Source organism: Sebastes fasciatus, chromosome 7 (assembly GCF_043250625.1).
Source record: "Sebastes fasciatus isolate fSebFas1 chromosome 7, fSebFas1.pri, whole genome shotgun sequence".
Classification (NCBI taxonomy): domain Eukaryota; kingdom Metazoa; phylum Chordata; class Actinopteri; order Perciformes; family Sebastidae; genus Sebastes; species Sebastes fasciatus.
Genome location: NC_133801.1, coordinates 4,848,429 through 4,872,671, shown reverse-complemented (window position 1 = coordinate 4,872,671; position 24,243 = coordinate 4,848,429). Strand labels below are relative to the sequence as shown.

At 41.3% G+C, this 24,243-nt stretch overlaps 1 protein-coding gene across 6 annotated transcripts in view; it reads left to right on the top strand.

Moving 5' to 3' along the window:
• sptbn4b (spectrin, beta, non-erythrocytic 4b) overlaps positions 1 to 24,243 on the top strand; it is a 96,467-nt gene that overhangs the window by 56,162 nt on the left and 16,062 nt on the right. For all 6 annotated transcript variants that reach the window (XM_074641141.1, XM_074641140.1, XM_074641139.1 and 3 more), the window contains 11 exons: positions 14,669 to 14,932; positions 18,061 to 18,285; positions 18,699 to 18,788; positions 19,010 to 19,288; positions 19,643 to 19,773; positions 20,691 to 20,895; positions 21,025 to 21,270; positions 21,401 to 21,538; positions 22,129 to 22,373; positions 23,014 to 23,152; positions 23,955 to 24,039. In XM_074641141.1, the coding sequence (XP_074497242.1) occupies positions 14,669 to 14,932; positions 18,061 to 18,285; positions 18,699 to 18,788; positions 19,010 to 19,288; positions 19,643 to 19,773; positions 20,691 to 20,895; positions 21,025 to 21,270; positions 21,401 to 21,538; positions 22,129 to 22,373; positions 23,014 to 23,152; positions 23,955 to 24,039 (2,047 nt within the window). The remainder of the gene's footprint in view (positions 1 to 14,668; positions 14,933 to 18,060; positions 18,286 to 18,698; positions 18,789 to 19,009; positions 19,289 to 19,642; positions 19,774 to 20,690; positions 20,896 to 21,024; positions 21,271 to 21,400; positions 21,539 to 22,128; positions 22,374 to 23,013; positions 23,153 to 23,954; positions 24,040 to 24,243) is intronic.

Here is a 24,243-nt window from a genome sequence, read left to right as displayed (position 1 = left end):
AAAATTAAAGCAGAGTGGAAATTAAGTTTCCAACGTCATCGCCTACGCCTACGATGTGTCCTCCTGTTGGCTGAAAATGCACCGGTATGTTTACGTATTGTTTTATTCTGTTATCTACGTATGTTTGAATAGTGGTCGTGGCTCCGCCCCTTCCGCTACGTAGCCAAGATGGCGACAGTTGAGTGTGGAAAGTGTCCAGCGTTCCACACTCAACGATCTGACCGTTTTGAGTACAACATCCGAGTCTTTGAGTGCACTGCATTTTACCGTACTTCCCAGTGTGAACGCACTTATGCACTCAAAATAGTAAGTGTAAGTACAGAAGTAAGCGGATTGGATCACACTCTAAGACTTCCTATGACACGGTTGAAGCTATAGCTGAAGGGATTAGTCAGTTAATGTGAGGATTTTCTTCCTTTCCTTGTAAACTGAATATCTTTGGACTGTTGGTCAGACAAAAAAATGCAATTTCAATACATCAATCTGGGCTCTAGAAAGTGGCGATAGGTGTTTCAATAATGCAAATGATTGTTAGTTGCAGCTCTAGTTCAAACACAGGTACAGGTACCTGGTGTGGGATAATTACAAAAGCTGGTAAAGTAATAGAATAGTCCATCATTCAGCTTATTCAGCAAATATATTAGGCATTTCCGAAGTGGATAGAAGTGGAGGTGCAGGTCGATCATCTGATATCGCAGGGCATTTGACCTGATGTTCCACGTAATAACTTTAAGGTATTTCTGTCCTTTAGCCACTAAAAGAGGACAATCATTGTTTACACAGCCACAAATGTCACTTTTCAAGAGAAAAGATTTTTTGGTGAAAACAGTCGTGTACAGTCAGAATAGAAAAGCGTCAAATAACCCAGTGAAGTTGAGGTATTACATCATCTCTCTGTGTCCTTGTCCAATCAGCTGGCTGATCACTGTAACGTTGTGGCTGACGGTTATACAGGTAGGCAGCTTCACCCACTGCTGGCCTATAATCTCCTCATTATGTCTAATTACTGTGCCTGTTCCCGAGAACCCAGTCATTTCTCTCTATTTCCTCTTCTATAGTGGGCACTGTGAAGTAGGTGTGTGAGAGAATAGTGTGTAGCCGTGTGCATGTTAGCATGTGTGTGCATGTCTATAACGTCGGCATATGATGTGAGAAAAGTTGTCTGACTGATGTGTAAGGATATACAGTGATGTAATGTAGAGAGAGCAGCACTGCGAGGCCTGAGAGCACTGAGCTGTTTCCATTATAGATTCATAGGTCATGTGCTTATCTGAAGGCAGCGTTGGGTTACTGGAAAATGCTTACAGGAGGAAAGAGAGAGAGACGGAGACAGAGGAGAGGAGGAGGAGGAACACTGAATTTTTCTGCAAATGATAATATGTTGTTTTAACATGCAATTTGTCAGTAATGATTTTACGTGTTATAAAAACTGATATGAATGCATTATTTGCATACATATTGTAAATATTTGTCATGACTTCTTTGGACAACAGTTCAAAAGAAGCTTTGGTTGTCTGAAACGTGGCCTGTAAAAGATTTGTGCACCTGGACCTCTAGAAATATCAAACCCGCTGCTGCTCTGATGTATAAAAGAGTCCATTGTCGTTTTTACGCCTACGAGCTAAAGTATCAGAATATTGCTTCTTTGTTTTCATCGTCACATGAAAGTATGTAATTTGGCTTACAGTATAAAACAATAACAACCTACTCAACACTTGTCACATCTCACACTACTCAAACAACACTGAAGTCTTAAAATACTCTCCTTTCTTTTTGGATTTTTCCTCTCTCCCTTAAAATATATATTTATACTGGAAAGAGTCCAACTTGACTCCGCTCAAGTTGCGCAACAAAACTAAAAGTGTGAAGAGTGTAGAGACTTCTGTGAACCTGTTCACGCTGCAGGATGAGTCTCCTTCGCATCATACCCAACATGTATTCAAAACACACTCAAAATCTGAATTCAAGTTATGGGGTTTGACCAAACTGAGAAAAAAAAAGCTCACGTTGACATGTTTTTCAGACACTACAGCAACTACATGTACCTGAATGATTTGACAGAAATATGCTATGATCATGTGTACATACAAACCAATGCAAACATGTATTGGTTTGTATCCAGCTCATGCTCGTCAGTAGCAGACTGTAGTCACACCAGGCCGTCTAGCTGTTGGCAGATAGACAGGGTTTAGCTTCTGAAGTCATACGTAGCATCCATCTTCACCCCAAAAGCCTGCTACATGGCCGTTGCCTAGCAACTTAAACATTTTTTGCAAGATATCATTCATAGGATTTGGCATCTTGTCATGATAATACTGATAAAGATTTGTATATATAGTGTTAGAAACATAATTCTGAGGTCCTGACATGAACATATTTTTACTGCATTTAAAAAAAAAAAATCTTTGTGCTGGAATATGAATCCTGATCGGTAAATACGTCAAGTGAATTATTATTACTGTGATATTTTAGTGCTGATTGTGGTCCTGTTCACTGTGGTACTTCCTGTCCAAACACTCTGCATCTTGTGTCCTGGTTGTGTCTCTCTGCTTGTGTCCTCTGAGAGACTCCAGTCTATTTATGTAATCGGGTAAGAACCCCACTCTGCCGTAAAGGACTCTGTGAAGCACATTGCCTGTTTTTAGGTTAGCGTCAGCCATCTGTAAGTGTGTGTGTGTGTCTTTTTTCAGTGTGTAGCGTGCAGAGCTTTTACCAGAGAACTGAACAATAGCCCAAACAGTTTACCCGATCTGTTCAACTCAAGTGTCCCAGAGAGTTTTCGGTAGCTACACATGATATTTGCTCATAGACGCGTAGTTTTGCCTGTCCCCTCCTCTTCAGTGAAAGCACTCTTTACAATCAAGGTCTCTTAAAAGTGTCCGTCTCGACCTCTTTTCCTCATCAGCAGCCTCCTTAAAGACAGAGGCAGATTCCAGCTGTGCAGCGCCTCTAGCTAACTAAAGTCTAACATCAGGGTCAAAGCATAACATGCCACTTCCTGACATATCGTTTATAGTCTGGTGGATCCAAATATGTGTGACAAGATACCTGGAAATATCTTCATCTTCCATAAAAACTGTTGTGTTTACAGAGACATAAGGTCTTACAGGGTCCACCATTATCAAATCAGATTCGTTTTGATTCCATGCTGCCACAGTTATGACATCTCGTGCTTCATGTGAGTTTATACGGTTGATTTTTAATTTAGTTAAAGGTCACATATTATGCTCATTTTCATGTTCATACTACTTTAATGTAGAAAAAAACACCTTTATTTCCCTCATACAGTCTGCCTGAATATGCCTGTATTCACCCTCTGTCTGAAACGCTCCGTTTTAGCGCCTTTCAACGGAATTGTGTTGCTAGGCAACAGCGTGTGTCCATGTTTACTTCCTGTCAGCTGATGTCATTCACATAGGCTGCGTCTGAAATCGCATACTATGCACTACATGTACATACCCACTTGTGTATGTGTACTATCATTCAGTACATGCTAACAGTAGTATGTATTTTTTCAGACGCACTAAGCAGTAATGTATTTCTCCGTATATATATAGCACTTAAATCTGCTTCATAATAAAAAAGACATGAAAATCTCACTTTTTACAATATGGGACCTTTAAACTAAACACAAAAATTAAGCAAAGTAAATATCTTATACTGTGACTTGGAGCTTAACACAAAAACTGTAGGTTTGATTGCATCCTCACAGAGCTTTCACACTAAAAGGCTGAGTTCAACATTGTGCAGAGCAAGGCCATTATCTCTAATGAGTATCTCCAATGGGATTCTGGCATCGACGGGAAGCGTAAATTATGATGAGAGCATTTTTACTGTAGAAAAGAATGGAGAAGTTCTGTAACTGTGCTCTCCAAGAGGTAAATAATCTCAAGAGAGGACGGGATAACTGGTTGTCAAATTCATATTTTGATGTTTCTGATTTAGTCCGTGGTAAGCTGTTTTGTGCTGCTCTTCATTCTGAGCACCACCTCGTGCAAACTATCTGTTCTTGCACATTTGGTCGGAAACCACCGTAATAATCCTGGTATTTTATATTTACATATTCCTCCTGTTTCACTATTGCTATTCAGGTGATGTTTCCTGTATAAAAGCATTATAGTATAGTGTATTTTGTTTTTGTCCCAAGGCCAATGGCTTCCAGGAGAGGCTGTTAAAAGTCAGTTTAAGTACAACTCTCTATTTTCTCAGCAGCTATTGACAGTGAACCATCTGTGTTTGTCAGTGTGGGACATCTTGTGGGAGTCTGAGAGGATGTACCTGCATGAAAGGAGCACATAAATGTAGACTAAAGCAATGGTGCTCCTTCAGTGTGTAGGTGAGTTTAGGTGACGAGGGAGACCCCACTTTTTGGACGATTATGATGCATTTTGTGTCGGTTTCTGTTGTGACGCCAAGTGGCCGACAGCTGCTGGAGCGCCTTGTCTCCTCTTCCTGTGCTTGCTGTGGTTGCCAGGCAACAGCTGTCCAATCCCCTCTCCCTTCTCCTTGTCTTCCCTCCTCTCTTCGCACAGCTCATGTGTGAAGGTCATTCCCTCCTTCCCTCCTCTTTTCTCTCTCTCCCTCTCTCTCAATCTCAATCCCAATCCTCTCCTCTCTTTAACCAGGGGACAGGAAACATGTCAAGATTTAACAGGAAGTGATGTCAGAGAGCACAGAAAGCTGCTTTAGAGTGTTGAGATCCAGCCTACAACAGTAGGTGTTAACGTAGTGTAGTACAGAGGGATGCATCTAATAAGCTGAGGTTTGCAGTGTTCTGAATGTGTAATGTATTGTTTAATCAATAACTCTGCTGTTCTCTCGCTGCAGGATGACTGGGCTTCCTTAACGGGCCAGATAGACAAACCTGATTACATGTGGATCATATCTATAACGTGAAACTAGGACAAGGGAATGAATGACTTGAGAGAAAATGTTTGTACCAAACGACCAAAGACTGATGCCCAGATGCAAGGGTGCTTTTTGTGCAGGTTTCTGGTTTCTAACCGAAAATAGAAACTACATTTTTTTTATTTACAGAGCTACAAATCAATGTAACAGTAGTCTGCACGTCTTTAGAAGACGTATTGCTTGTAAAGATGGTGCCTCGTCACTCTGTAATGTAACTCTGCAGAGATTTAGACCAAATAGAAGCTGCTGGCTGTTGTGGGTGCTTTGCCTCAGTTGCAGCAGATTGTGTTTGTTTGTGTGTGTGAGTATGTGGAGGAGTGTGTGAGAACACACTGAAGACCGCTTCTTCCCCATGCAGTATGCGAGTCTAAATCCAAAGGGCTTTTTGATTCCTGTCTCCTTCTCTCCCATTATGCTTGATAATGAATTGGCCTCATTAACTCATTCAGAATAACAATCTCTGCCTCTGCGGCCCTGATCCCACTCTCACTCACTCTCTCTGTGTCGTATCACACTGTACTAACAGTGGGCAGATGTTTGGCCTGAAGTTGATGCTGTGTGTTTTCCTCTGTCCAGTGGGCATTTTTGGATATCTTAGCCTTTGCATTGTCAGACTTGGCTCAACTTTCATCTGCTTCAGCTTTATGTAGCCTTGGTCGTGACATGCTAAGTGTTGCTATGTGTTTGCATGTTACTATTGGAAGTTGGAGCATTTATTACATAACGTTAAAGACGCTAAGACTCAAACAACTATTTGCTATGTAAAGATATAGTGGAGTAATGTCTACCTGAGTAGAGAACGAAGTCACTCTCCCTCTGTGTGTGTTGTTAATCCGAGCTTCTCCATACTTTGTTGACATTGCCGGGCCGGCCACGTATGGTTTTAGTGCATGTTCGTGCATGTGTTTGCCCCACTGGCTGGCTCATTGCCCGCCGGCCCGCCACGCTGCACTGCTCTCATACGGTGGCTGCAGCTGAACGGCGTCGTCGTAGCACCCACTCTCCGGCTTCCCCCCCAGGTTAACGCTGTTATCCCTGTCAGCACTTTTGTTGTTGTTTGCACCGTTAACTGCGAGCCGCTGGCTCAGCCGTCGCCGTGTTGAGAGGCAATAGAAATGCATCATTGGTATTTATACTAATGATGCTGGTGATCCCCTGACTCTGGACTAGTGGTAGAATTGCGGCCATTGCCATCACTAGAGCCAAGTCAATAATCATTTTAAATACATCATGGCAAAACCTAAATTATGCATCCACATTAGTGCTCAGATGTCCTTTCCCTTTTTGACCTACACATGTGCAACTGCCTCACTTCAGAAAGCCCTGTGTGCATTAAGCTTTGACCTGCAGGTTTGTGCTGGCTCTGCAGTATATGAAGGAGTGTGTGGAGGTGTGTGTGTGGGCGGGTGTGGAGGTATGTGTGTGTAATGAGAACATCAATGGAGCAGCGATGTTACCGGTACTCTCACTGAGAGCAAATGGTTAACTGAGACAGAGATCACATCCACTTTTATTTAGATACTTTGGCAACACTGTTCGTGCAGCGTTAATGCCAGTAAAGCATATAGAGTTGGACCGAACTGGGACAGTGGTGCTGAGGAAGACAGTGTGGATTGTAAATCCACCTACAGAGCTGAAGGGCCCACTCTGCCACACACTTTGTTGCACAATATACAGTAGTTCCCCTATTGTTTTAAATTATATTTGGCTATTCTATTCATATCCACAGTTAAATCTGCTGCTTTACTTACAGCTAAAACTATGTTTATACTATATTTTCCATTAAAACAAGCAAACAACTCTGGCATCCATACCCGGTCATCATCTAGTTTCTGATTCTGACCTTAATATACAGGAGCTTCGTCCACCTGCACTGCAAAAGACTCTCTATTCTTCAAAGAGAGCTCCACTTTCACTGGCCGTCATGACACCAGGAGGGTTTAAACCTAAATCTGTTTGCATGATTTTGAGCATAATTTAGCAAAAAGTCAGTCGTCTGTTTATTTATTTTATCCTGGTTTTAAAGTCACGATGAAAAGAAAAATGCCTTTTTAACCCTTTTTAAATCACTTCCCCGGTCATATTATGCACCTATCAATATATACAAAAACAAATGTACAAATTTCTTTCTATTTTCAATCAATATCTTTAGTGCCGTATCGCGCTACTTTTTAAACCCGCCCACTTTTTAGCGGTCTAATCAGATGCAAAGCATTTTTATTTAAATACTTCTGGTGACTGTACACCTCTCAAATTTTCCATTTTTACTGGGGAATACTGTGGAATAACTTCCGTTTTACTGGGACTTTAATAGTAACCCATAAATGTGATTTCTGTAAGGGAAACATCTGATTTTCTGATACAATTTTTATTATATTGTGTTTAAACTGTGTAGGGTATGACTGACTTAACCAGCACACAGCGTCTTTACTTCTTTCTTTACTTACGTTAAGTTTATATCAGATAAGAAAGTGCAGTGAAATGAAATTAATCCCAACAGAGTGTTTTGTCCCAAACCTCCCAAATCCTGGAGCGCTCTGTAGCGCTGTCCGAGGCTCTCAGTACAAAAACACACTCAGGGGGTTGAGAGAGACAAAAATCAGTCCTTCTCTTCCTCCAGTCAAAGTGATGCTTTTACAGCAGCACAGAGAGGAGGGCACTTTTTGGGTAGATGGGTGCTCACAGTGCTCTTCTCCCGGCTCTAGATGGGCACCTTCTGGAAAATTTGTCATTTCCAGCTGTGTGTGTGTGTGTGTGTGTGTGTGCGTGCGTGCGTGCGTGTGTGTCTGTTTGTGTGTGTGTGTGTGTGTGTGTGTGTGTGTGTACAGTTAGTGCATATCTCTCTAACCTCTGCTGTGTTAGCCAGAGCAGGCTGCTTGTATGAAGCCTTTTTTTGTATCTCTGTGCTGCAGTAACAAGTAGTGAACCAGATCGTGATGAATTCAAAAAACATTATTGGTAGGTCTGCCCCCTCGTAGTCGACTAATACATTTCTTTAGCTGATTAGTCATTTTTTATTTTAATTTATTTAAAGAACGCTTTCTGTTTGCTTAAATCATAAATTTGAGTTAACACATTACGTACTAAAAACCTGCTTTGGATCAGAATATACTGTATATAGTATGGACGGCTATTGCTGCTGCTATTGCATGCATCACTTCCTGTATACTAGAGGATTTCCCTGAGGAAAGAACCACGTACCGCTGAGTTCTACACTACGAACAGAATATAGTTTGTCACCAATTATTCGTTTAAAAAGCGAAAGCCATAACCTGGAACGTACCGAGAGGGTTTTTGCTGTTTGGTCGGACGAGCAGATTTTTTTCACACGTGGAGTAAATATTGACACGACAGCTGCAGCGGCCTGAGCGTGACAGACACACTGACCAGCAGAGTGTCAGCGGTGACGCTCGGGAGCAGATGTCTGCTGTAATATACAGACCAGACAGCAGAATGAGGACGACCCATCTGTTACTGTTAGCATCAGTGTTCTGTCAGGAGGCCTCACTTCCTGTCCTGCTTCACTTTGCCTGTTTTCTTCTTTTGTTCTTACTCGTTTTGTTTTGCTTTGTGGTGGCGGTACATTCTAAGGTTGGGCGATATGTTAAGATTTTCTAGCCGCCCATCAACCGGCAATTGCCTCTGCCAACTGGGAGATCAGCTGTTCTAGCGGAACATCGTAAAACACACTTGATTCAAACTCGACAGAAACAAAATGAAACTCACCAAAATCGTCTGGGTTAGTTTTTCCAACAATCACCAACTCTGGTTTGGTCGAAATAAACCATTATTTCACCAACACGTTAGATGTGAAAATATACCGGCTCTGCACATTGTTTCCCCCCGCTGTCTCTCTCTCTCTTTCTGCCCGCTGAGCAGCTCTCATTCTTCGGAGGCTGACCATTAAATTAGCTAAATAAAAGGACAAACAAACGCCCCAAAAAAAACAACCAGTGACAACAACATACTCAGCCGATAGCCGATATATTCGTTGAATCGTCCAACCTTAGTACATTGTTATGAGACACTAATTTAGAGGAATGTGTCACAGTTGTGGTCGTGTTTATTTGTGCTTTAGAACGTAACCACCATGAAACAATCAGAAAATAACGTTTCATTTCTCTGAGTCATTGCTTTGTTCTCGCTAACGCCGCTCCCGCTCTTCATTCACTCTATAGCTCGCTCGACCATCGCTGCTCTCTCTGTGTGTTCGCTGTGTGTTTACAAAAAGCAACCGACAACAGTTACGTATTACACCTTTAAACTTTCAAAAGAAAACATAGCTCTTATGTTTTAGACGTGGATTTTCCTTCACATTGTTTGGGATCAGGTTGCTGTGGGATCTCTGCAGATACTGTTTGTATATGAGCAGTGGAAAATCATGATGCTCTTTGACCTGCAGGCTGAGTATATTTGTGTGAGGGTGGAGGACCAGCTCTGAGCCTGTGGGTGAAGCTGCTCGAGCCCACGCAGCCCTCCCACTCACCACAGAGGACGGCACGCATCAGCCGCAGCCAGGGAAACGCTACACCAGAATGAAAGCTGACGTAACGCACTAACACTGGATACTGGAGGACAGTGAGTGGTGTAGTGTAGCCTCCGCTACAGCTTTTAATTCCTCTCTATTGTCTGAGTGTGTTAATGTACGTACACACGTTTGCAGCTGATAGATAACCCAAGTCACCTCCAGTGTGCGTTAGGACAACTGGGAGTTAACTGCATAGTTTTTGAGGAAAAGTTTCTTCTTCTACTTCTACTTCTTTTTCTTCTTCACTTGTACCCAGCTGGTTCAGGAGTTTAAGCCATTAGCGTTTTTTCCACTGTAAGAAATAGGAGTTTATGTCATGTAATTTAAGCAATAGAAATATATTTTCCATACATGGAGATCTGAATATTTACCATATATTTAGTCATAAATTTTCAAGATATTGTGGAATGTATTAAATGTGGGATTTGCAAAATATCAGACATTATATTATTACAATTATTCCCACTTTGTATACAGTATATCTTAAAATGTATTACCATATATGGTGTTTTCCTCATGTGTTATACACAGTATCTGACCATAAGATGTTTTATTGTTTGACACGTTCTTGAACAGTATTTAGAAAATACAAACTAAATTGACATGTATTGCTAAATATAGGTAAAGATAAATACGGTTCCATAAATTCAGATAGATTTCGTACTATCTGACTTAACATTCACCTTATGCAGTTATATACGCTGTCGCCTCAAAAATAGCTTCTCAGGGAAGACTTAAAACCTGCAATGTTTTCAGTATTACTTTACTTTTTTCCATGACTAAGTATGATTTTATAATACCCACATTCACACCATGGAGGAACCTCGAGATATCCTCAACCATTCTCACGCAGCCGGTCCGGGGGTTTGGACCGGAAGCCTCGTTATCATCTCATTGCTGTCCAGTTTCCAGTCATCAGGCAGCTCTTTGTGTGTGTCTGTAGATTTGTATCATAACCTGAGTGAATCAGATGGCAGGATGTTGTCCTCTGTGGATGATGAGTCACCGCTCAAAGTTGCTCTACCGTCTCCGTGAAATGTGTTGGCAGAGCCTGAAATTACCACCCGACGTTTCAGGATCTCTTTTAATTTCAAGTTTTGTTTACACAATATGATGAATTCCAAACTAAACTGGTGGCATGTGTCAGCCAGCAAGTTTTACAAGTTTATGAACACCCATTGAAAAATGTGTATTTGATATATTTCCCCAAAAAATGATGAATTAGTAAAACTTTTATTGGTATAAATTATACTTTTGGTTTACTAACCTTTAGAGATAAACTCAACATGAATTGGTTCTTCAAATGGTAGGAGTTCATTCTAAAGAGTACACAGAGTTGTGATGACTAATTTACAATCATTTTTACATTAGCAATATTATATTTCTAGTAGCATGACTAATAAAGCCATTAATGATTAGGCATATTAACAGCACGCCGCCCATCTGTTGGTCGGTTGGTTCACCACTTTGGTCCAGACTGAAATGACTCAACAACTACTAGGTGGATTACCATGAAAATGTGTACAGATATTTATGTTTCCCAGAGAATCAATCCTACTTTTGACATTTGGTTTTTGAGTGAAATGTCTCAACAACTGTTTTAATGGATTGCGATACGATTTGGTGCAAACATTCATGTCCGTCTCAGGATAAACTGTATTCACTTTGGTGATCCCAGTGGGCAAGTCCGGGGTCTGAAAAGTGAAGCCAATGCTGAAGTGACTTATACCTGCATTCTTTCTAACAGCCAGCAGGGGGCGACTCCTCTGGTTGCAAAAAGAAGTCTGATTGTATAGAAGTCTGTGAGAAAATGAGCCTACTTCTCTCTTGATTTATTACCTCAGTAAACATTGTAAACATGAGTTTATGGTCTCAATCGCTAGTTTCAAGTCTTCTTCAATACAGCATGATGTCCATTTAGTAAATTATGGTCCCATTTAGAGTCAAATAGACCATAAAGCAGGGGATGCTTTAGGGCGGGGCTACCTTGTGATTGACAGGTCGCTACCACGGCGTTGTCCGGTCTGGGAGTTGTCCGTGTTTTCGTCTTACAACTTTACCACTTTCACAGTGTGTTTTCACTTCATGAAAGTTAATTGTAACATCTGTGGTCGCCTAAAATTGTGTTATTCAGAACTCGAGGCTTCAAAACAGCAGTTCCACAAACCAATGGGAGACGTCACTATGCATTTAGTTCAAAGCACCGCTGTGCGTACAGTATGTACAGCCTCACAGAGCGGCCAGCACGGCTGTAGAATCTTGATCAGTTTTAATTGCATTGTTTCTTCGACATGAAAAGCATTTATAAATGCGAAGAAATATTAGTTAGTTTTATTTTTGTGTAAATGCACCAGATGAACAGGCAGTAGCAGCCATATTGCTACATGAATCTATTGTGTTTTAAAAAGGGGGATGAATAAAGAGACACTGAATGAATGATAGCTTTGTCATTAGTAGTATAATGTAATGTAAATATCAGCCAGATTGTGTTTTAAGTTACTTTCCACAGCACTGTTTTTGGCAGTTTCACACAGAGCTAAATGAGCCACCATTTTTTTTCTGTCTTTCTTTGGTTCTTTGTTTTCATCAGATATTTTATTCTTTGTTTGTTTCCTCTCTTTCTCGCTCCAACACACTCACATACAAACACACAGGCTGCAAAAGGCGAATTACAATTGGATGGGGGGAGGATTTCACTGTGGGGGAGGCAACGCGGAGAAAAAATGGGAAGGGAGCAGGTGTACATAAGGAAAATGGTGGTGTGTGTGTGTGTGTGTGTGTGTGTGTGTGTGTGTGTGTGTGTGTGTGTGTGTGTGTGTGTGTGTGCGTGTGTGTGTTTAAAAGGGGGTTCAGAACAAGATGAGGTACAAAAGGGGGCAGAAATATGAAAAAGAGGACGGACAGAGAGGAGGGGGAGGGGGAGTGTGAGGTAATTTATGAGGCATTTTAATGCGACAAGGTTTAATCTCTCTTTACACACACACATACACACACACACACACACACACACACACATACACACACACACACACACACAAACACCTAACCCAGTTCCACAGAGTCTGCACATAATTATCCCAACATACGATCCAGTGAATATTTGTGGATGTGATGAAACAGAGAAAAAAGCGTCTGGATTTATGCCCCCTTATGATTATAAATGTGATGTTATATTCAAGCAGCGCTGCAACTAATGATTATTTCTTATTTCTTGATTAATTGTTTGGTCGACAAAATGTCAGCAAATTGTGGAAAATATCTATTACAACCTCCCAGAGCCCGAGGGGATGTTTTCAGATATCTCGTTTTGTGTGATCAAGAGTCCAAAACCATAAAAGTATTCAGTTTATTATTATAGGACAATTAGAATGAAGAAAATATTCACATTTAAGAAGCTAAAACTAACTTAATGAATGAATTAATCAACTAATCGTCACATTTCAGTGCCTCATTTTCAGTGTCATGAGGTCGACTGATTAGTTTATTCATATTGTAAATCATCTTTACAATAATTACTTAGATAATGTATATAGTATTATTCCATGTTTATATTTTATATTTTTTTGTTAGTTGTAGTAATCTGGTATATTTATAGTATTCTAATATATATCGTCATATTGTGTATTCTATAGATATTTATCTCTAGTTTTGATATTTACATTATATTTACTGTTCCTGTGCATTGCCTGGATAACCTGCTATCTATCTATCTATCTATCTATCTATCTATCTGTCTGTCTGTCTGTCTGTCTGTCTGTCTGTCTATCTATCTGTCTGTCTGTCTGTCTGTCTGTCTGTCTGTCTATCTATCTGTCTGTCTGTCTGTCTGTCTGTCTGTCTGTCTGTCTGTCTGTCTGTCTGTCTGTCTGTCTGTCTGTCTGTCTGTCTGTCTGTCTGTCTGTCTGTCTGTCTGTCTGTCATTCTGTCTGTCTGTCTGTCTATCTATCTAAACTTCTCAAATGGAAAGACTTATTATTATTGTTTGATTGTTGATCAGACACTGTGATCGCAGCTTGTTGACATTTTATTAACAAATGAATGTATATTAATTAATGAATTATTATTCATTAATTGATCTTGAAATTGATAATTAGCTGCATTCCTTGAAAATGGTATATATTTCATCCCTGTATTTGCAACAGATGCCATTTCTCCCTCTCCGTCTTAAACTAGTCTATTTTACATCCTCTATTGTTATTTATTTTCAGCATTTCTTGGAGCGTTACTCCTTATTGGAATATACACCGTTCATTTTCCCTTCCTTCTCGTGGACTCCACAGCTGGAGAAAAACACATATTATAAACTTCATTCTTCTGGCCTTGTTAGCTCATGATATCAGAGCAGATCATCTGATTAGATGTGGAGTATCTTTTGGCATAAATTTGCACAGTGATGAGGAAAAGGTGATTAATATGAACCTGATGTATGCTTAAAGATTATGAGTTTATGTTAATACTTCACAGGTGCTGCGTAGAGACACAGATTCACTGATGAAGGTGTTAGTTACTTTACTTAGTGACCTTATTATCCGAACAGGTAATGATTAATATTGCATGTTGATATTATGAGTGCGTGTTGTGTTCAGTGTTTGCCCGAAGTGTTCAACTGTTCACCAGTTACATGGTCTGTATTAGGGATTCATATTTTCCCCGAAAATGTGTCATTTTCTGTTCTGGGAATCCCGGGAAATTGTTTTTAAGGTTAACTTCAGCTACACGCAAAACACATTGGTCATATTTCAAGCAACACTAAATGCAACAAGGAGACATATGCTTAAAACTACGGGTTCCCAACCTGGAATTAATATTTGAATGAACATAACAAACCTGGCATGCAGCTTGATCTTCGCTATAGCTGCGAGACATATGAAGTTCAAGAGGGAGCAGCTATGGTCTGGCGAGCTATAGAGTGAATGAAGAGAGGGAGCGGCGTTAGTGAGAACAAAGCAGTGAATCAGAGAAATAAAACATTATTGCTGAAGCCCAGGATCGCTCCAGCAGAATAAGAAGAAAAGAGAAAAGGAGGGATGGGTTTCTGTAGATACAGACACCACAACACACACCACTAGTCGGGAAGACGTGATGATTGAGACGGATTATATTTCAGTATATACATTGTTTTTTAAATTCCTGCATATTATACCTTCAACGTTCCCTTCTTATCAAAACGTGAAAAGTCAGACCTCTATCTCACCTCTCCTTCTGTGTTCCTCTCTCCTCCCGTCCATCCAGGAGGGCCAGCAGCTGATCCAGGAGAAGCCGGAGCTCAGCCCGGTGGTCCGGAGGAAGCTGGAGGAGATCAGGGAGTGCTGGCAGGATCTGGAGAGCACCACCCAGGCCAAAGCCCGCCAGCTCTTTGAGGCCAACAAGGCCGACCTGCTGGTGCAGAGCTATGAAAGCCTGGACCAGAGACTGGGCCAACTGGAGGGTCAACTAGTCTACGTGGACCAGGGACAGGACCTCACCACTGTCAACAAGCAGCTGAAAAAACTACACGTACGTAGGATTTAAAAACAGAAAGTGATCTTCACTCGATTCTCACAGCCATTTGAACCAAAAACCCTCCAGCCACATAATGATTTGACCTATTTAGATATTTTTTCACTTGATTCATTATGAGAGGAGGCCGAGAAGACAGTATCTGATAAGAAAATAAATATAAACGTTTTATATTTGTTTAACAGAAATATACTTTTCTGTTTCCCATAAACTGGTCAGCTCCAGGCTTCAGATTATTACATTACAAAGACATTTTCTCCAAGATAAAGACATTTAAGAGCATGTTCGGTGATTCCCGTTGAAGTTCACGTTCGCTTCTTTTTTTCAGTTTTTAAGGTTAACAAACATTTATTTTTGGGGAGGACTCTGCATGACAATTAGACACACTGCTGCTCTGTTTCTCCTCGTGTTTGTAGGCCTTTTTTATCAGTCTAACAAGCATCCAACGAGATGATAATAAGTGTCTCTATTTCCTTTATGAGTTACTGAAGCATTATTCTGGCACTTATTGAGTCCTCTCTAGTTTTAGCAACAGTAAAAAGTTGATATGACTAATGATCACATTTCTAAGCCACATATTTGTGCAATATCTGGTTCAAAACATAATTCTTATTTAGTATAAGTATCCGTTTTCAAGGGTACACGAGCTCCGGTGTTTTTCCAAACACTTTGACCTAAATTGTGAATATGACTCCGTAGCACTACATGCTGAACGGTCTCACAGTGACTCACTGGTCACGTGATTATCGCCACACAGCGATGGCCTCATCTCATTAATATTTGAACAAAACATCATGTTTGGAAATGACTAAGAACAACAGTTCTCACTGCGTGCCTGCAACACTTTCTGTTCAGCTTTTCATCTCATTTCAGCGAAGTCTCTTTTATTTTCACGCCCTATAAGCCATCAGCATTCATGCCCCAACCTGGTGAGTTTCATCCCAAGATCATTTCACAGATACTGATTGTGGAAATTATTGATTAGTGTATTTTTAAATACAAATGCTAATTGTTTTGTGATTGATTGGCTACAGTTTCATCTCTGTTTGCCCTGTGTTTAGTAATTCCGCTATAGGACATGCTAATTGAACATAAGTTTATGTTACACGTTAGCACTGAATCATCTTAAAGGGATAGTTTGGGTGTTTTGAAGTGGGGTTGTTTGAGGTACTGATCCATAGTCAGTGTATTACCTACAGTAGATGATGGTCGGCACGCCCCCAGTTTGGAGAAACAGACAGGAGTACCAGCACGAGGGCAAAGCAATGAACTGCTGTGGACGGGGGCAGCAGCAGAATGTATTTTAGACACCTAAAAAAATCAATATCAGTTTAAGTGTACGCTATATTTAGAATATTTTCACCGCTTTACCTTGCTGTCAGACATCCCTTTCTGACGGGGAACTGAAGCCATCTATGCTCTCTTCAAAGCAACCAGACTCCACTGGAAAAAACAGTCATTTTACCTCACCGAACACAGGAGTTGCTGGTCTACCGCTGCCTCGATCGGTTAGTTTGTTAGTAAATTTCAACGGGGTAGGGTCGTCTCAAATCTAATACTCTGCGGCGCACTGACCGGAAATGACGATCGCAACATTTGACCGCGGCTCGCTACCCGCCAAAATATCTTCTGAAGAAAATGAAAGCAGAGTGGAAATTACGTTTCCAACGTCGTCGCCTACGCCTACGATGTGTCCTCCTGTTGGCTGAAAATGCACCGTTATGTTTACGTATTGTTTTATTCTGTTATCTACGTATGTTTGAATAGTGGTCGTGGTCCCGCCCCTTCCGCTTCGTAGCCAAGCTGGCGACAGTTGAGTGTGGAAAGTGTCCAGCGTTCCACACTCAACGATCTGACCGTTTTGAGTACAACATCCGGGTACTTTGAGTGCACTGCATTTTGCCGTACTTCCCAGTGTGAACGCACTTATGCACTCAAAGTAGTAAGTGTAAGTACGGAAGTACGCGGATTGGAACACACTGATTGAGTTTGCGATGAGTGCAGTCCAAAACTTAATCAAATCAAAACATTACCAAAGAGCTTCCAATTGACCCCAACTGTGTTCTCAAAGCATTTATAAATATCCTTTAGGTTTCATGTCATGGTAGTGAACATGATGTAAAATGTACTGGTGATGTTGGGATGTAACTCGCCCTCCGACATCGATGGTTTGGAGGAGTCAGATTCTTTACACAGCAAACACAGCAGGCAGGTGTGACCTGGGTTCATCCTTTCATTACTTCATCATTTCACCGGACATGTCTCACTCTCCTCTCCCACTGCATTCACAGCTTTCTTTATCAGGCCGCCATTAGCACTGCTTTACCACATCATCCTAACTCCAAACCAAACTCCACCACCCAGCATCCATCCTGGCAAGGGGTACGGTAAACTTCACTACACTTCATGTCTATCAAATCATTCCTTTCGCTCTTCTGGGTTATTTTCAGTCTCATCTTTGCTTTCATGTCCATCTCCTATTAGATTATGACATTTCAGTGAACTGAACACAAATGATCAATCAATATATATTACAAAATTACATTAATTATATAATTACTACATAAGTAAAACAGAGATTTTTACTCCAATGCTTTAATTTCAGGCATTACAAGCAACCAATTATTAATACATTCTTACTGTGATTGTGTTACCCTGTATCTTTGGAAGGGCCACAAACTGTGACATTACTTTTTGTAGTATTTTTTCCCTCATAATTAAAAAAAACAACTTTGTACGCGTCTTTATTAGCGTGCACACTGTGTAATAAAATCCTCATGGTAAGTTAAAAATCTGAAACGCTTAACATTTGTAGCAATATTTGGGTTCTAATTTTAAATTAAAAGTTATCTTAAATCTATGTCAGGGATAAAATCGATTAAAATAAAAGTTAAATGTCCCCCGAGAACCTAAACAATGACAAACTACTCCTTTTTGCATTTCTGTCACATCCCACTCATCCCATCTTTCTCCACCCAATGTATTCTCTCTTCCACTCACCTACCTCCATCCCTCTCTCCTCATCAACACATCCTCTTCTCCTCCGTCCGTTTTGATAACACTCTACTCCCCCTCTCCTCCTCTGTCCTCCTCGTCCTCCTCGTCCTCCTCGTCCTCCCCCTCAGACCATGGAGAGCCAGATGGAGGAGTGGTATAAGGAGGTCGGGCAGCTCCAGGTGCAGGTGGCCTCCATCCCGCAGCAGACGCATATCAAGGAGTCGGTTGCAGGGCGTCAAGCCTTCGTGGAGGCCAGGATGGTGCGTCTGATCGAGCCGCTGAAGGAGAGACGACGCATCCTGCTGGCGTCAAAGGAAGTTCACCAAGTCGGACGAGACCTGGAGGACGAGATCGTGAGTTTGACTGCCGTTTGTACTTTCAAGTCGTGTTAAGTTGCTGCTTCGTCATAAAAGCTTTTAAATAACAAAATAATGGGGGACATTTGCTGTGAAAATATGGCTTGCAATACACTGGCGGAAACCCTAAGTATTGAAACCGTATTAAAAACTGACGTCCCTAGTCCCCACAACCTGAGTAGTACAAGTTTACACAGACTCACTCACACTCACTATAATGACAACAGGGAGCCTTCAGAGATTAAAGTGGCTTTCTTCACGTTACAGCCGGGACGCGTAATGGATTTATTGTTGTCTCTCACTCTCTACATGTTAATTAGATACACAGATTCATCCACATTAAATGAGGTGTACATATGCACATGCACGACTTTTATTCATTGCTGTGTGTCATGTTGTTGTCGTTGTAGCTGTGGGTCCAGGAGCGCCTCCCAATGGCCATGTCTCAGGAGCATGGCTCCTCTCTGCAGGCAGTCCAGCAGCTCATGAAGAAGAACCAAGTGAGAAAATCATAAGTCTGACTCTCGATGCTGATATACTGTCACCACCCTAATTTCAACTCATTGTGGTCAGGTCACAGATAATATGTGATAGATAAACATGATGTTCAAACCCCAAGTCCTCCTGTACTTCAACAGTGAATTTGATTATCGTTCTGTTTTAAACAACACCTAACCCGTCACCGTCTCTTTCCTGTTATTGCCCCGTGCCCCTCTTCCAGACTCTTCAGAGGGAGCTGCAGGTCCACAGGAGCAGGATCGACGATGTCCTGGAGAGGGCCGGGATCATCGCCTCCATACGCAGCCCAGAGGCCGACTGCGTCAGGGCGGGCCACGACCAGCTGGCCCAGCTGTGGGCTCTGCTATGGGCCGAGACTGAGAGGAGGCAGCTGGTCCTGGACGCCATGTACCAGGCCCAGCAGTACTACTTTGACACGGCGGAGGTGGAGGCCTGGCTGAGCGAGCAGGAGCTGCACATGATGAACGAGGAGAAGGGGAAGGTGTGTGTCTGAAAGTTTCTGGGCATTTTGATAAAAAACAACTAATAAATTGCTCATCATCTGGTTCAAAATCACAGCATGTAGTCTGTTATCATTAAGGAATCTTTCCTCATAAAATGTCAGTCATTATAACTACCCTGATTGCACAAGTCTCTGTGAGAAGGTGTAGACACTAAAATCATCAGTAATGCTTTAATATTCATCTCATTTTGTTGGACCCTAATCTGAGCCTGTTTCCTCTTTACATAGATTTATACATAGAGGCAGCGTTTGTGCTGTGTGTGTATTATTTTTTTTAACTTTTTTTAAAGTGAAACTCTTCGTTGTGTGTGCGTCGTGTCCTCCTCCCAACAGGACGAGCCGAGCACGCTGCAGCTGCTGAAGAAACACTTGGTCCTGGAACAGACCATCGAGGACTACGCCGAGACCATCGGCCTGCTGTCACAGCAGTGTCGACAGCTGCTGGAGATGGGCCATCCAGACTGGTGAGCGTGTAAACACACACACACACACACACACACACACAGTCTAACCGCGATTTTCTGTCACAAAATAAACGACAAGAATTCTCTTAAATCCCTGCATTATGATCAAAGTATGAAGTGTTTGATTTCAGAAGTCAGTTGCCATTGTTAACCTTAACTTTGTTATCAAAACTTGGAAAAAAGTAATCTCTCTTTTTCAATTAATCTTGCTGGTTATGTTTGACCTTTTGGGACTTAGCTGTTGTTTCACAGGCACAACAAGCCAAGCAGTTTTTCTTACTGTTATTTCAAATGAAAGGTGAACAAGAGGAATACCAGCAGTAACAGTACAGAGACAAATTTTGAATTAAAATTAATGTTTTTTTTGTACATAGCATTGATCAGGAGTCATGTGGTGTATTGACTGATGCAGCATTCACATGGAATCAGGCAGATGGTAGACGGCAAACCAGATATCACGTTAGTGGACGAGAGCAGGACGGTAGAATTAGGTGAGGCTGGCAGAGAAAACCGGTAACTTTAAACAGCATTGCCATCCAGAGTTAAATTATTTTTACTTTTCACCGTCATCTGTGACGAAATTTATAACCAAATATTACGTAGCTCCCTCACACTGGAGAAAGTTGTTTAAGTTTGCAACAGAATATTAAGAGAAAACTGCATTTTATACCTAAATGCATTACTGGAATAATTACATAAAATAGTAGACACAAAATAAGTTTATTTAATATATTTTATTTCACCATCATAGCAGCATAACGTCATGCCTGTTTCGATTTCTGCTGCAACATGCAGATGGTAGGGTCAGGTTAGGGGGATCTAAGTGTATAAAGTGACCACTGAGTGTAAATTATACGTCATGATTTCAAAATGATTTTTTAATACTAATATTAAGACACACGATCTCCTTTCCCCAGCGAGCAGATCAGCAAGCGTCAGTCGCAGATCGACCGCCTGTACGTGTCTCTGAAGGACCTGGTGGAGGAGAGGAAGAGCCGCCTGGAGCAGCAGTACTGGCTGTACCAGCTCAACAGAGAGGTGGACGAGCTGGAGCAGTGGATCGCTCAGAGGGAGGTGGTCGCCAGCTCACCCGAACTGGGTCAAGACTACGAGCATGTCACTGTAAGTGTGTCGACAGATGGAGTCTGTGGATGAATAATAGATTTAAGATGTGAATATGCAACTTATCTGTAAGCATTTGGAGAAATTACTTCCTATCCCTTCTTCCCTCCTCCCCTGCCAAACCTCCAGGTCCTGCAGGAGAAGTTCACAGAGTTTGCGTCAGAGACGGGCAGCGTGGGGCAGGAGCGAGTGACGGCCGTCAACCAGATGGTGGACGAGCTCATCGACTACGGCCACTCGGAGGCCGCCACCATCGCTGAATGGAAGGACGGGGTGAACGAGGCCTGGGCCGACCTGCTGGAGCTCATGGAGACGCGGGCGCAGATGCTCGCCGCCTCACACCAGCTGCACAAGTTCTTCTCTGACTGCAGAGAGGTAAGATAACATAGATATGATATGGTGTTTTATACCATGTAGTACAATGTTATATGTTGCAATTATACCATTTCCTGACAAACTGTATGCAATGAACACTTCTGAACTGCTTTATGTTCTTCTTTTTCAGGTTTTGTTCCAGATTGAGGACAAACATCGAAGGCTGCCGGAAGTTCGGGCTCGGCAGGGCAGCAGCAGCTCCAACACCACTACCCTGCAGAGGCTCCTGCACAGCTTCGAACAGGACATACAGCTGCTGGTCACGCAAGTACAGCAACATACACATTACTCACAGTATTCACTGCGCTCAAGACTCGTGTAGAGAAATCAGTAGAATCAGTAAAATAGCAATTACTATTATTGTTTTCATGTCTCCTCATACAATCCCAAATCCCTAATTTACATGGAGTATAGTGATATTCTACTTTCCAGACATTTTATTGTTGCAGGTATGGTCGTTATGATCAAAGGTATCATTTATCATCATATTAAAACTGTAAATTAAATTTTTAAAAGTGGAATTGAATATAGATGTTAGTAAAAAAGCATTTGGTGGTGTGAGTCTGAATCTTCATGGCAAAACTAGCTGCTTACTCTGCATTTAATTTAGCTTTATCTAGTCTCTGTCGTGCACCTGGGGGACAGAAACAACTTTACTGAAGAACAATGCAAAATCACAGCTGCTCTGTCAACTCCAGTGACAGAGCCTGTACCTTTTGGCCTTGACTACACACAGCTGTCAGAGCAGCTGTGTTATCTGCGTCATCTGGAAAACAAACTATTTCTATTTTTTAAATTTCTGTTTCTGCCTTGTTCAAGTTTAGCGCTTTCCTAAAGTCTGCTCTCCCACTCTGCCAGGTGCGTCAGCTGCAGGAGAGCGCGGCCCAGCTGAGGACGGTGTACGCCGGCGAGAAGGCCGAAGCCATCGCATGCCGCGAGCATGAAGTGATGCTCTGCTGGAAAGAGCTGCTGACGTCCTGCGAGGAGTGTCGAGTCCAGATCACCACCGAGACGGACAAGCTGAGGTTCTTCGGCATGGTCCGAGATCAGATCATGTGGATGGAATCGATCATCTGTCAGATAGGGACGGGAGAGAAGCCCAGGTATCTGCACTAGATTAAGGTGGTATCATATAAAATATGTACAGGATAATAAAAAAACTATAAGAGGTAGTGGACTTCTAGTTACGACATACTGTATTATTTATACCAAATAGGATTTGACCTTTTAGCTCTTGTTATGTGGTGTTGACTCTCAGTTTGCATCAGACCCTGGGTCAAAATCTGGTTACAAATTTTAGCCAGTATACCAGTAAATAGCCAGTTATCTAAAATAGCAAGTATTTTTTTATTTATTTCAAGTTAAAAAAGAACATTTCTGATAAGAGAGAAGAAATTCTCATTGAAAATTAAGACCTAAGTATTCTATGTAAGAGTAAGAAAACCTGTTTTCAGCATAGAATAACTGGCATTTTTTTTTTATTCTAGTGTATTTTGTGGTCTGAGCAGGGCTCTTTAAAACAGTTCACGGCATCAGCAGCAATATTTACCCAATTTTGGCAGTTGTTTTTAACCTTAAAGGTACAGTGATGATCAACAACTCCATAAAAAATCCCTTCTAAAGATTTGATTAAATGTTTCTCTGAGCAACACTCCAGTTCGACACTAAGCAGGCGTTGGTGTGTTTGTGTAGCGCTGAGCTGAGCTGAGCTGAGCGTGTCTGTGTGCTCTGTGGGTCCTGCAGGGACGTGTCCTCAGTAGAGGTGCTGATGAATTATCACCAGAGTCTGAAGAGCGAAGTGGAGGCTCGCAGCCAGAGCACGCTGGAGTGTATCGAGATGGGCAAAACTCTGCTGGCTGCTAGAAACCCTGCAGCTGAAGAGGTGAGATCAGGAGATATGATCATTAATGTGAACTTCAGTTAATAATCTACAAGGGAAACCGGAGCAGTGCAGCGGAATAGTAATAATGTAAATTAAATTGCCATCACCGTTTGCTGCCGCAGCTCTCACAACCACCTCAACCTCCTCCTTATGTGATATTTTGTGTTGTTGATTTAACTAAGATTCATGTTCATTAATGTTTATTAGGGGGATAAGAGTGTAACGGTACACAAAATTCACGATTTGGTACATTTTCGGTACAGCAGGGTTAACTAAAATAAGAAAAAAATATATAAATAAATTATTTTCATTTATTTTGAAACATGTAAACATTAAGATAGAATACAGAAATAAATAGGGGGGAAATGCAATTTTTTATCAATTAACGCCTACATTTATTATTCTGGGTTCACTTAATGACATATTTATTTATTTATTGAGTAATTTATTTATATATCTTTGATTTTGGCAGGTTCCATCCTCAATCTATGCCTTTGATCATTCATAAATATGAAGGGGAAAAAAGCACTAACCTTTAATAAGGACGTGTTTTTGTGTTTCCATTTTAAGACAGACAAACAGACCAGACAGGAAATTGCAGCAACCAAGTTACACATTAATCACAAGAAAATAAACTATAAAATACAACTGAATTAAAACTAAAAACTATGACCAGACATACAGTACATATGCACAATAATAGAGCCTGGTGATATTCTGAACATTGTTCTTATTTTATCATTAACTTTGGCTCAGACTGCTGCGATGCTGTGAATCTGATGTTGCTGATTTTGATCCTCAGATCAAGGAGCGGCTGGACAAGGTGGTTGCTAAGCAATATGAGCTGTCTGAGAAGTGGGACAAGCACTGGGATGTCCTGCAGCAATGTGAGCACACACACACACACACACACACACACACACACACACACACACACACACATACATCTAAGATCTGTCATAAATATACACTGATGTACAAACACACAGAGATACACACATAAAGTATGAATACACATACAGTATAATGTTCAAGGGACGAATGTAAATCAGAAGTTTCTTTATTTGCTTTTGAATATTATTTTTGTCTCT